At 43.8% G+C, this 13,579-nt stretch overlaps 1 protein-coding gene across 1 annotated transcript; it reads left to right on the top strand.

Annotated features, from left to right (window-relative positions):
- Positions 1-4,446: 4,446 nt before the first annotated feature.
- On the top strand, positions 4,447-10,010 carry mycn (MYCN proto-oncogene, bHLH transcription factor). The gene is made up of 3 exons (XM_005921615.3): positions 4,447-4,601; positions 5,025-5,661; positions 7,907-10,010. The coding sequence occupies exons 2-3, from the start codon at positions 5,046-5,048 to the stop codon at positions 8,695-8,697; spliced, it is 1,407 nt and encodes a 468-aa protein (XP_005921677.1). The 5' UTR covers positions 4,447-4,601; positions 5,025-5,045; the 3' UTR covers positions 8,698-10,010.
- Positions 10,011-13,579: the final 3,569 nt, after the last annotated feature.

Here is a 13,579-nt window from a genome sequence, read left to right as displayed (position 1 = left end):
ACAGGTAGACCTGTAGGCATACTTAAGACACAGTTTGAGGGCAAGATCTAACAAGACACTTCTTCACACAGGCACACGTTTGGCACTCTCAAAATGTAATATCTAAAGGCCAAACTACTTCCTCAGCAAGTTTATTCTTCCCAAAATAGTCCTGATGGGAAAACAAGGACCAAAAATAGACATGGGAAAACAAACATTTTTCCAAGCATATCTGTCATATTGGTTTATATGGCTTTCTAATGGTCGAAAAATGTTTTTGGCGGGGTTTTTCACCGAGGAATGGCAATAGAAATCTCATAGAAATTCCTCAGGGCTTTGTTGCAACTCGCTCCTTCTTTCCCTTACAAAGTTAAGTGTCTTACAAAATCCTGGTGAAGTCATAACTGGCGGCAGCATTAAAAATAAAAGGCTTCCTTTAACCTGAATCATCATCTGCTGCATGTGAACGGTCAGATTCCACTCAGGACTTTTGGAATAGACACGTGTGCTCCTTAACAGAAAATCAACCACGGTGTCCATGCATGACATTTGGCTGGCCTTAAACTGCATGCTAGCTTGACTCTAAAGAGGATTAAAAACTCATAAAGCATAAATTATATATTACACTGTCCTCTTGAACCAGTGCCAAGAAATAAAGAAAAAAAGGGTGGATCAGTAACTTCAAATGAGACTGAAGCGGTTGGATTTCTGTGAAGGTTTCTGTTAAAGGTGCAGTGTGCAGGGGGATCGATTGCTATAAGCAATAAGAAAGGGGTTAGTACTTTCCTAGATCAAACCATTGGTAAATGGCTGTGATTGGCTGTTTCACTGCTAGGCATTTGAAAAAGGGCATGTTGCAGCCTTATGTTTCTTTTGGGGACTTAGCTAAGTTGCTTTTTACATCCTGACTTCTGGACACACACACACTAAAGAGAAATCTGTAAAAAAAAAAAAAGCACCAAAGCTCAAAGTTACATCAAGAGCCAAAACCTTTAAATGAGTTTCTATTTGTTAAATACAGTTTTCGCAGGTTGGTCATCAAACTCTGAAGGCATTCAAAAAAATCAGCCTTATTGGAGTTGACTGTTATACTGATATACCCATATCGTCTCCCAGCTGTTCCTCCACCCAATCCATTCTAGCTCTACAGATGTAACAGGCCCTTTTACTTGAATCCCTACATTTTGCACCTCTTTGTTTCTACAGTAGCCTAAAATGGGCAAACCAAACACTGGCTCTAAAGAGAGTCTCCTGCATGTGTGTGTGTGTGTGTGTTTGTGTATGTGTGCATTTTTAGTGAAATTTCCTTAAAACATTTGTGAGGGGAGGGTGAAGCGAAGGGCATTCTGGCTGCAGTCTGTAACCCTAACCACTAGATGCCACTAAATCTCAGACACTGCTTCCTCAGGTGGACCTTAGGGATAAGGTTACCACCTATTTTACCTTGAAGGGGGGGGTAAGGTAAATGTGAAGGTGTTGGGGGAAGGGGTGGGTGTGTAGGCTCTGCTGTTTAGGTGTGGTCTATGGGATGGGGGACTTGCTGGAGCTGAAATCGAATGGTGTGGATCGAGAACAAATACGGCCTCTTCTTGGAATTGGTTTGTTTTAGCAGAGGATTGCCACTGTGCAACCTGACCTGACACGATTACAGAAAAAGAGACTCAATGCCTTACACAGACTGAGCAGAGCACAGGTTAATTTATGACCTGAAATTGCTGGATTTGTACAAGGATTTTCTAGTGATGACACTGTGAAACGACTGTCTCGACTCTAAATACACCTTAAAGATGTAGATACTTGCAAAAACATGCTGAAATACCCATATGAAACATACAGATTTTCAATATCACCGGGCAGGAGTGATTTAAAACAGAAGCCTAGTTTAAATTAGGACTTAAAGTCAATAAACCATGTGTGTTTTAATCCTACACATCTAACATACATGTATACAATGTTTTAAATAAGTAAACAAGTCTGTATTTCATTTCCAAAACACTCAAGGAGAACATACACCGTGGAAGGCTTGTGAATATTTGCAAGTCATGGTGATGTGATCACGTATACTATATCTTCAAGTCCACTACATCACTGAATGTTTGCTCTGAATGATATGTGACATCAGTAAGAATCAACACACACGTACGCAGCCATCACACACACACATTCTGATGCGCACAATTCAAATATTAATATCGTATGAGTGCTCTCTGACCGTACACAGCCTGTCAAAGCAGTAGAATTTACTCACAACATGCTTGTATTTGTGCTATCCACTGGGGTGACTTATGAATCTTTTATCAAAACTGGCCTAATTGCTTAACCATCCATGTACCGGTCCAGTGGTGAATGCTGGGAGGGGGCACTGGGCATGCAAATTGTCATAAAAACAAGGAAAGCATTATTCCTCCAGCATTTTTCCACCTCTGGCAAATCTGTCTTTTTGTCTATGTAATTATGGATTCTAGTGAGCTACATATTAAGCAACACATTAATTTATAGTTGACAACTTCAGGGAAAGAGCTGGAGTTGCCTCTTTATCTTATTTAGGCTGGGAATGAGAATAGCTTTCTTCTGTTATACTTCAAATAACAGGTGATAATATTTTAAGAACATCTGGGCAATTTCAATGCAAAGAAATGTGTGTGTGCATCTCTTCATCTCATCTGGTTCAGCAAGTGTTTTAACTCTATGCCAAGACACTTCATAACACCATGAAACCAGCATTACTTTTCTTTGACAGTTTGTTTTTTTTTGGTCCATAGGAGCAGTAAACAGCTTCCTGTGCTCAACTGATCCACAGTGGACAATAAATAAATAAATAAATACAAAAAAACCCTTTCCCTTCTGTTCTCACTCCCACTCGCTGCCCTGTTTCACAGCAGAGGAAGCTGCCGAAGGGTCAAGCTCAACAGTAGTTTGAGAGAAATAAAAAGGATCTAACTGGCAAGAACCATGATTCCATAGCGTTTCTTACTCCAAACCTCCATCTCTCCATGTTCCTGGGAGCTGCATAAAAAGTCCCAGGAAACTCCCTACTACTCCGTACACCAAACAGCTGCAGATTCTCACTTTTCGCTGGCTTTAGTCCTTTGAACTCAACCTCAACCCCTCACAAAAAAAAAAAAAAAAAGTTTGTTGATAAACTAAAATGGACTTTTTCTGTTATGAAATGTCTGGTAGCTCTAAATTTAAAACATCATTTTTTTTTAATTCATTAAGAAATATATCATTGCAGTCACGTTTATGATTAATATCAATTGTTCATAAGAGGAAAAAAGGATAGAATCTCAAAATATTAAATGCTGTTTTTATCATCTTCCATTGTTTGTCTGAAAATAACTGGAAGCCGTCACTCTTCCTGCCCACAGCTGGCGTTGAACCGGAATCTGCTTTGTAAACGTTTTCTCTGCAAGTCAGTATCAGGACTGTGTGTGTACGCCTGTGCCTGTGCGCATAATTACAGATGCGCCATTCTTCCTAAAGCTGTCATTAAAAAGGGAATGGGAATGACTCCAACTACAACCACTGCTTGGGGTTACGTAACAAGCTCTTCTTGAATTTTGTCTTATCCCGGAGACAGCTGAAATCTCTCTTGCACAGCCGGTTGTCCCTGAAAATGCTCCTCCTTCAAACCCAGGAGAAGCTTGGTATTTTTCCCGACTTGCATTCTGTCTTTAATTTTGGCGGAGAGAAAAAAACCCGATCTGGTGTTTTTATGTCTTTGTCTTGCTCGCTCGGTCGTGTTAGAGCGCGTTTCCACTGTTGTTTTGGGGTGTGTCCGTGTGAGGGCGCAGTGAGCCCTACTTTGTCTTTCATCCTGAGATGCTGGTGGTCCACAGACAAAAGAGAAGATGGCATTTAGAGCTCTACAGGACAGCTACAGGGCCAGGAGGGTTTGCTGTGCAGGAAAACATCTCTTAACATAATTTTGAATTGCTGACTCGTGTTCGTAACAACTTAAACAAATACATAAACACATGGATTGCATTTATAAAGCTGAGTCTTACCCTGTTCTAAAATGAGTTTTATAAAAGATTAATGTATTATGTTGGTTTTTGTTACTTCCATCCCAGAATGTTTCTTCTTTTGTTTTATTTTGTTTTCTCAACTCAAAAACTCAATTAAAAATCAATTAATTAATTTTAAACAGAGATAAAACACTTGGGGTAAAGCTCACTAACACCAGCTTGCACTTTGTTTTGCTTCTGCTTCAGTTTCCTATGACACCCCATTGAACAGATAAGACAGTTTGTCTGAGTGTATCAATAATGCATGATGAGAATACTCTCTCATTTACACTTTTCTTTTGCATCCTTTAACCTTTTTCATCCCCCCCCCGGCTTTCGTTCCTGCTCACGATGTTTAGGCTGTTTTCTCCATTCACCTTGAAAGAAAGCTCCTGTCTCCCGCGTCCATCAAAACGAAAGCCCGACCCCCGCTTTGAGAGGGAGGAGCTTCCTAGCGCTTTACTGAGTGTATAACACTCTGTGGCCATCCAGAAAGTGTGTCAGAGGACTGTGTTTGCTCCCAAAGTAGATGACTGCTCACATTCTGGTCTCTGTATTACTGACTGCGAGATACGAGAAATTTTTATTTCGTACATCATCCCAAGCCAGGACAAGGTGAGTGTCTTAACACTTCAGCAGCTTAACGTACAAGTGTTATTATTCTCTCCCATTTTAGGCAAAACATAGTGTCTGCTCGATTTCATTGTTGTCATTTGATTGATTGATTTTTTTGGTAAGCATGCTTTTTGTTTCTTAATCTTTTTTTCTTGGGGGGTCTTTAGCGAATCGTACGTCAAAAGTCATTTTGCACCGCCTGTGCGTCATGGTCACATTTACGCACATTCTCCTCTGAGATTTTTGTGGTTTTTAAACCCCACAGAAGAGTTAGTGCGGAATTCAGTCAAGCAGACTGGGTCTGTGTGTGGGCTTTGGCTCATGCTCTTTCTACAGTGCCGTTTTCAGGTGTGATAGAGGAGAGAAGGAATGTGACGAGACGCTCTTTCACTGAGGACTAAATCATCTTTTGTCTCTTCACAGGTTTTTCGATTGTGGGATAGAATGCCGGCGATCATAAGTAAAAACTCCGATTTGGAGTTTGACTCCTTACAACCGTGTTTCTATCCGGATGAGGACTTCTACTTCTGCGGTCCCGACTCTGCGCCACCGGGGGAGGACATCTGGAAGAAATTCGAGTTGCTGCCCACTCCGCCCCTCTCTCCAAGCCGCGCCGCGCTACCGGGAGAGCCGGCAACTGCCTCGCTGGAAGCAGACCCCCTTGGCTTCGGGTTAGGGGACCCACTGGACTGGGCATCCGAGCTGCTGCTCCTGCCTGGGGACGATATATGGGGAGCATCCGACGATCTGTTCGGCTCCGCTTTGGATTCTAATCCCAACAGCATCATCATCCAGGACTGTATGTGGAGTGGCTTTTCTGCCAGGGAAAAGCTGGAACGGGTGGTTACGGAGAAACTCGGCAAAGCTATTTCCACGGCGACAGCAGGCAGCAGGAGTGTGTGCGTCAAGGCGCAGGAGGTGGTGAGCCGCAACTCGATGTCAGAGTGTGTGGACCCCACAGTAGTGTTCCCTTTCCCGATCAACAAGAAAAACAGCACCAGGGACTCATCTGGGACCATTAAAACATCCACGGTGCACGGGAGCGCGCCTAGTGACTCTGGTAAGGATTTGAAGACATTATTATTATTATTATTATTATTATTATTATTATTATTATTATTATTATTATTATTATTATTATTATTATTATCAGTAGTAGTATTGTGTTGGTTGTTGTCGTTGCTGTTGTTTTTGTTGTAAGCCCCTACCCTAACAAATCGGAGTGAGTGCAGATTGTTCATATGACTGGTCTAGAATCGGATTACCTCGTTAGACATAACACACACACACACACACACACACACACACACACACACACACACACACACACACACACACACACACACACACACACACACACACACACACACGATCGCGCAGTGGAGTAGTGACACAGTGAACGAGGTTTATGTAATCAACAAGGTCTCCATCCGGCAGATGGCGGTAAAATGGGGAATTCTGTGACTTACTGAACTCAGCTGGCATCTGAGCAAAACAAAAAGACATCACACACACACACACAGTCAGACCAGGTTGTGGGAGGAGATGAAAAGGTGTTTAATAATGCGATGAGCTGATAAAGTGTCAGGTTCACGGTACCGTGAACGCTTTCATTACGCATGAATTGAGGGACAATTTGCGCACAGTGGGTGACAAACTGACACTTACTCCACAGTCTGAGACAGACAGTCTGAGCCAACTGCCGCCCGACATGAGGGGATATCTAAAATTAATACTCAGAAAGAGAAAACAAGAAATAATGTCTAAAACGGAAATACGGGATTTGTGTCAGGATCATAATGTTAGATGTGTTTAGATTGGGTAATGAATGTTATGTGTACTTAAAAACTAAGACTTCCATCACCGGTCTTTTATAAGTTCCCTAAACAAACACCAGCCCTTATCAGCGTGTTTTCGTTGTGGAACTGTAGTACAAAGCCCCCCAGCTTGGCACAGAGGATAGACTCAGCCAACCTTGCCAAACACCTCCTCTACAGCGAATAAAAGAGGACGGAGGAGAGCTTCTTTTAGGCGTGTGTGTGCGTGTGTGTGTGGGAGGGGGGTGACAGCTTTGAACAAGCGCTCCATCTCGACAGCTGTCTCCCTGGCGCCCCTCCAGGTCTGGAGCTTAAAGGGTGGTGATCCGATCGCCTGCCGCCCCACCGTCCAGCGCACACTGCCGCCCCGATGCGCTTCTAGCGTTTGAAGCGACCCATTCTTCGTTGTGCAGCACGCCTTCTGCACTTTTACATTAAGGGGAAACTGACCCTAAAAGATAAACTGTGAGGACCCCCATTTAAAAAAAACAAACAAACAAAAAACAGAAGCTGTTCGCAGGAAAAGCAGGGTCAGGCACTGCTCCTCTTCATTTTCCTGTTTACAAACTGAAACTAATATCTGCTCAGACATGAATTGACTTTCTTCTCTTTATATTCATTCCACCTCAATTAAAGAGTTGTTCCATTCTGAATTTCAAACAACAAGAGCTAAATCTCAGCCACACATGTGGCAAAATCAGGGACACCCCCTCATCCAGCCAGCTGTGGCCAGCTTTGTTGTGATGACAGGAATAAAATCTCTCTGTGTGTGTGTGTGTGTGTGTGTGTGTGTGTGTGTGTGTGTGTGTGTGTGTGTGTGTGCAGCATGTGTTCAGACATTCTGGTGCAGTAGTGTCTGAAGTGGGTTACCATAAGCTGTAAAATGCCACACTCAGATGCTCCTGAGCTGATAATGGGAGCCATTATAACAAAGGCATTTTAATGGGGTCTCACGCTCTGCTTCTGGTTGGTCACTTCTTGTCACCTCCAAAAGCACCCGTGGATGATAAGGGTCACCTGCTCATCTCAACATTAGCACATGTATTAAGATCAAGAGCTCAGGTGGAAATGAGGTTTTTAACTTTAGAGGTCAGAGTTAAACCTAAGTTCTTAATGCATCTGATTCTACTGGCACACTTTCAGTGTGAGTGGAGGTGTGCCGATAGACTGAAAGCACCAGACTAAAGCTGTCTCATCTCCAGAGAAGATTAAGAAAGTTTTGAATAAGGGAGGGAGAATGAAATGCAGAAATCCAGCCTGTCTGCTCAGCACTGACACTGAACGTGTCAATTCCTGCAGAATAGATTAGTTACCAAATGACTGACACTAAGCATTAAGAGGTTTCTGCTTGTGCAAACAGTATTGAGCAACATTCTTTCTCCTACACCTTGATCTCGCTCACATGTATACCTGCCACTTGCTGGCACACACAGATGGAATAGTGCTGTGTCAGAGCAATTAATCACTCACGTTTTTTTCTTTTCTCAGAAGAGGAAGACGAAGATGAAGAAGAGGAAGACGAAGAAGAGGAAGACGAAGAAGAAGAAGAGGAGGAGGAGGAGGAGGAAGAAGAAGAAGATGAGGAGGAGATTGATGTAGTCACAGTAGAGAAGAGGCGCTCTACAATCACCAAGGCATCACCCATGGCGTCAGGCACTGTCACCATCTCTGTACACCCCAAAAGTCAAGATGCAAAAGGAATTGTCTCAGGGTCCGGTTCCGGTGTGGTGAGTCGATTCGTCAGCCGGGCTCCTCAGGAGCTCATCTTGAAGAGAAGTTCAGTCCACCAGCAGCAACATAACTACGCAGCCCCCTCACCCTATGCTTCAGACGATGACCCAACCCCGCCTCCAAAGAAGCAAAAGATGTCTGATGCCCCGCGCCTTCCTTCCAGAACCATCTCTTCATCCTCCTCATCTTCCTCCTCATCCTGCAGTTCAGTAACCAGCACATCAGGGGTGCGCAGCAAGCGCAGCTCCAGCGGGGACAGCAGCCCGAGAGGCAGCTCCGACTCAGAGGACAGCGAGCGCCGACGCAACCACAACATCCTGGAGCGCCAGCGCCGCAACGACCTGCGATCCAGCTTCCTGACGCTGCGCGACCACGTGCCAGAGCTGGCGCACAATGAGAAGGCGGCGAAGGTGCTCATCCTTAAGAAGGCCACCGAATATGTGAACTCGCTAGAGACGGAAGAGATGAGGCTCCAGCAAGAGAAAGAAAGGCTCCAGGTCCGGAGGCAACAGCTGATGCGCAGGCTGGAGCACGCAAGGACTCGCTAACAGACAAGTGCTACAACACAAACACTCACAATATACCCTGGACGACCCCCCCCACCCCCACCCCTCTGCATCAACTCAAGTCTGATACACAAGAAGATGCACACAGAGGCCTCCATATTTGTTGCACACGTGCACACACCAACACAACATCTCAGAGGATGTTTATGTTCAGATGTCAACACACACCTTGGAGGGGCGGGGTGCCGGGGGCGGGGGGATGCTCGGACTTTCACTGCCGCCACTTTTTTTGCACATTTGTTGACGTTAAGAATGTTTAGGGTTTACTTTTTTTCAATCCAGTCACATTAAAGAAAGATTAAAAACGCACACACACACACACACACACACGAAAAACAAAAAAGCATGAGGAAGGAGAGAGGACACACTTTTTTTGGTCTTCCCTTCTTCTGTTTTTGAAAAAATATAATTTCTATTTGTACTTTTTTTGTACTCACTGTGACACCAGCCTGGAATCTAGTTATTCCCACAGGGACGGGTGTTGGAGGGCACTTTGCTTGGAGAGTTCATGTACAAGAAGAAGTGCACACTTACTTTGCCTTCACCACTGCAAAACTGAAAAGACTGATGACTGAGGTGTCACATAAACAATGCCACTACAGGTCCTCTTTCCCTCACTCTTCTCACACTGGTGCTCAAACCAAGTCAGTGGATGTATAACTGCGCACCTTGCTAGCCGACACTTTTGTATATAACAATAGTGTACAGACAAAATACACTCAGATCTGCCTTGTTTTGTAATACAGTTTGTCCTTGTTCTTTTTTTATATATATATACATGTCAGAAAGCTGCCAACATTTAGACTGGAAGTTTATATACCTTTAAAAGTACTGTAAGGCCTCAATTTTGAGAGTCATGAAACTTTGTAATATAACAATATATTGTTTTCTTTCTCTTCCCTTTCTTTGTATTGTATTATATTACTAATTCAACACACCTTTTATGCTTTTAGTGTGAACCTGATACATACTAAATTTGATACTTATATTTTCGTATGAAAATGAGTTCCTGGTAGATATCACTTTATCTCGTCATTTTTTCTTCTATCTCAAATAATTCTTTTGTACAGAAAATGTGTTCTATCCTCATGTACCTGGCCTTTTTTTTCTTTCTTCCTTTTTTTTTGTTTATATTTGCTATCGGGTGCATAGAACTGGGTAAACAGATATAAGATGTTTGTTTTTTGTGTTTGTTTGTTTGTTTTTTTTTCAATTTAAAATGTACATTTAGTGCTGCAACTCATAGCACTTTGAAATACCTCATTTTGAAAAATAAATAGATATCATAAAATCTTCATCTTTGCCTTTGTGGATTTTTTTTTTTTTAACCTCGTCACCCTTTCATATCTGCCTCAATCTGTTTACTTCCCTGTTTGCCTCCACATTTCTGTATTTGTTGTGCTGCTCTCAAAGACTCATCCTGACAAAGAAAGCGAGTGTCTTCTGAATGCTCTCTGTCTCCGCACCCTGCAGCTACCTCCCCCTGCATAGCCTCTCACACCCACCCACACACACACCTACACACTCACTCACTTCAGTTCACACACACAGACACACACACCTCTCTATTTTCCTCTCTCACCAGCGCAGCTCTTCCTACTACATTGTTCAGGCTGTTGCTATGGAAACTGGAGCAGCTGCTGAGTGGCAGACACGAGAGTGAGGCTTTTATTTGTCTGTTAGTAGTCTGTGTATTTCTGCCCGAGTGTGTGTGTATGAATGCAAATGTGTGTCTACCTTTTGTTGTGGTCTGTGTGTGGCCCCGGCGCCTGATATCTCCGGTGTTGTGCGCTGCCTGCCACGATGCCAGGACAAGGCTGGATACTGTTTACCAACATAGGCCACATGGCTTTGCCCCTCCCCACCTCCTCTTCCCCTTTTTCTCTCTCCTCCTTCCCTCTGTGCATCCTGTGTTGGGCCTTAGCCCAAATATGCGCCTTTCACGAGCCTGTTCAGGCGCTCTCTGGAGATGGCTGAAAGAGAAATCTGTTGCCACGGTCTGTATAGCCATTTAGCACAGCAGTGTGCTCACAGAGGGTATAAGAAAGAGAGAAGTGCACTAATACAACATAAAATACACACTGCTGATGAATTGCAGTAATCCCTTTAAAAAGATAGATAGGACAACATGATCAATGATTGTTTCTCTTTCACCAAAAGTGATATATTACTTCCTTTCTAGAACGAACACGCCGGCGTTTAATTTTTCAGAAGCACAATTGTCATTTAGCTACTTGCAGAACCAAGATGGTCCTAAGGTATGAGGCCTATGTGAGAGACAGGGGTATATGAAGACAGATGACTTTGTTTGGGAGTTGAGACAGTACAACACTGAGCTTCTCAGTGGGGGAGTGGCACTGGTGGATTACATAACAGGGGTCTGGTGTCTTTGTGCATACTAACTGTACATGTGTGCGTACAGGATAGGAGACCCTGTGTGTGCGTGCATGTGTGTGTCCTCTCATGGGACTTCCCCTTACCATCTGCCTAATGACTTATCCTGCCTGGTTATAGGATAAAAACAAGCTCATAGACAATAACGCAGAAAAATAAATAGGGGTAAAAAGAAAAACAACATATCACAGCAGAGAGAAGTTGTTTGGTTCAGATGGTAAGATTAACTTTAATTTCACCTCATAGTGTTCAGCACCAAACCCCCTGCCAATACAGATAAACCTGACTGGCTCAGATATGCTCATGCATTGTTTTACATGCTTCTTCTTGAATCTCACATGTTCCAGTTGCAATTTAACAACCTTTTCCCTTAACAACTTAGCCAACCTGACATTAGTGGGGTGGATATTACAGCTGACTTTGGGCGAGACCAAGGGTACACCCTTGAAATGTCACCAGTCCATGACAGGGCTAACACAGAGCGACAGACAGCCATTCACGCTCCCTGCTAAGCTATCTGCTCTCTAAAATGAGGCTAATTGTTTTAGAAGGGAGTAGCCATCTTCTGCGTTAAACAGACATATGGCCATGGCTTTTGCCTGATTAATATCCATTATCTCTCTGCCCGCTGACTGCCTGGCCTGAACTGCTCAGACACACACACAGGCACACACACACACACACACACGATGCAACTCTAATGGGCTTAGACCCCACTGATGGATGTGCATTAAAGCTACACAGGAGATGGTGTGGCATGTTGCGGGTTTGTGTCATCTACTTTGAGATCTTCATTACCCCCGCCATTAAGACTAGCCACAACATTTCCATTGTGCTGTTGGACACCAGATATGTATTCAACATATTAACCTTCCTAAATGTAGGAATACAATAGCGTATGTATCCATGCACAAGTGTGCGTGTGTGCATGAAATGTGGCCAAGCTCTGCGCAATGGCATGCCCATCACACATGTGCCACAATAAGCTCCGTATGGCGAGAGCCCCTTTATCTGTGTGTGTCGTGCATGCGTGTAAGGGGCAGGGGATGGGGGTGAAGGGGTGTCACCATCTGCTATGGAGTCCAGCACGGTCGCAGGTGCTCAGAAATGGTGTGTGTTGGGCTTATTGTAGGTACAGCCTGAAACAAGGAGGGTATCGGGGGGTATTGGGGCAGAAAACATGGAGGTGTGCGCGTGGTGGAGGCAGTTCCTCCAGGGAACTCATTGCCCTAGCTGAGTAATATGCAGCCGTGACAAAGAGCTGTGGAGCTACAGTAATTGCAGAACACATAGTGGACAGCTAAGCAAGAGAGGGAGGGAGGAAAAGAGGGAGGGAGTACAGCAAGAGAAAAGAAGGCCTGAGTGTTTGATCAAAGTTTACCAAAGTCTGAGGAGATTTGCATACAGATGGCACTGTAGCATGGCCCCCCTGGAATACCTTTCTCTCTCTTTATTTTTCTTTCTGCATCTCCCTCTCTCCCTCCCTCTCTCTCTCTCTCTCACTCACACACACACACACACACACACACACACACACACACACACACACACACACACACACAGCCTCTCACACAAATGTAATAGGGTGTCGTTGAAGAATACATGAATAGCCTTTCAAGAGTGCGTTCTGAGGAAGAAACGGCCTTGGCTGCACAACACAGCACCTACAACAAGAAAGCAAAAGTGAAGGAGGGCAGTTAAGAAAGACTGAAAAAGAAAGAGCGATAAAAAGTAAGAAAAGGTAATGATTAAGACAAGATGGGAAGAGAGAGAGTGGCAACAATAGAAAGAAAACAAAGAGGAAAAGCCTTACCACATCAGTAATTACGCAAACAGCTCTGGGCCAGTAAATTTTGTTTCAACAGTCATCCAATGCACATATATTCAGTGATGTATCTACGCTGACATTTATACACTTCCTCCATTAATCCATTCCCCTGGCAAATCCTTACACTATATTGATCTTGAATGTAGCTGTTTAGGGGGTATTGATCATTTAAGTGCCTTCCTCTTACATAAGTTACATATTTCTTTCAAGTCATTGTTATGAGCCACAGACAATTAGCCAGCTGTGCCAACTGCCTCAGCTTCTATGACATCTAACAGTTAAAGCCACAAGAATGCCACAAACCAGCCTGAACTTGCTGTCAGCTGCTGAACTTCTAAAAGTTTAAAAGAATATTAAGCTACTAGTGTCAAGAGGGCTCGGAGGCCATTATGTGGGAGTGGACCCAAGTGCAGACACAAATGGAACAGTGTTAAGGTTTTCACAAGCTTTATTATTAACACAGAGAAGCAAATACAAGACAAGAGTATGTGGCGGGGGCAGGGGACTAGAGTCCACGGGATTGACTTGGGAAACATGGAACGTGGGATGTATGCACATAGATGCAGGGAGTTTAAGTTAAACTGCCGTAGGACTGGTGACAGTCTCAGCTTCACAGGGTCCAGTGTAGCTTGGGGTGAGCTT

This window comes from Haplochromis burtoni, unplaced genomic scaffold (genome assembly GCF_018398535.1).
Source record: "Haplochromis burtoni strain Fernald_Lab_line unplaced genomic scaffold, NCSU_Asbu1 Contig_47, whole genome shotgun sequence".
NCBI classification, from domain to species: Eukaryota; Metazoa; Chordata; class Actinopteri; order Cichliformes; family Cichlidae; genus Haplochromis; species Haplochromis burtoni.
This window is presented reverse-complemented; position numbering and strand designations above follow the sequence as displayed.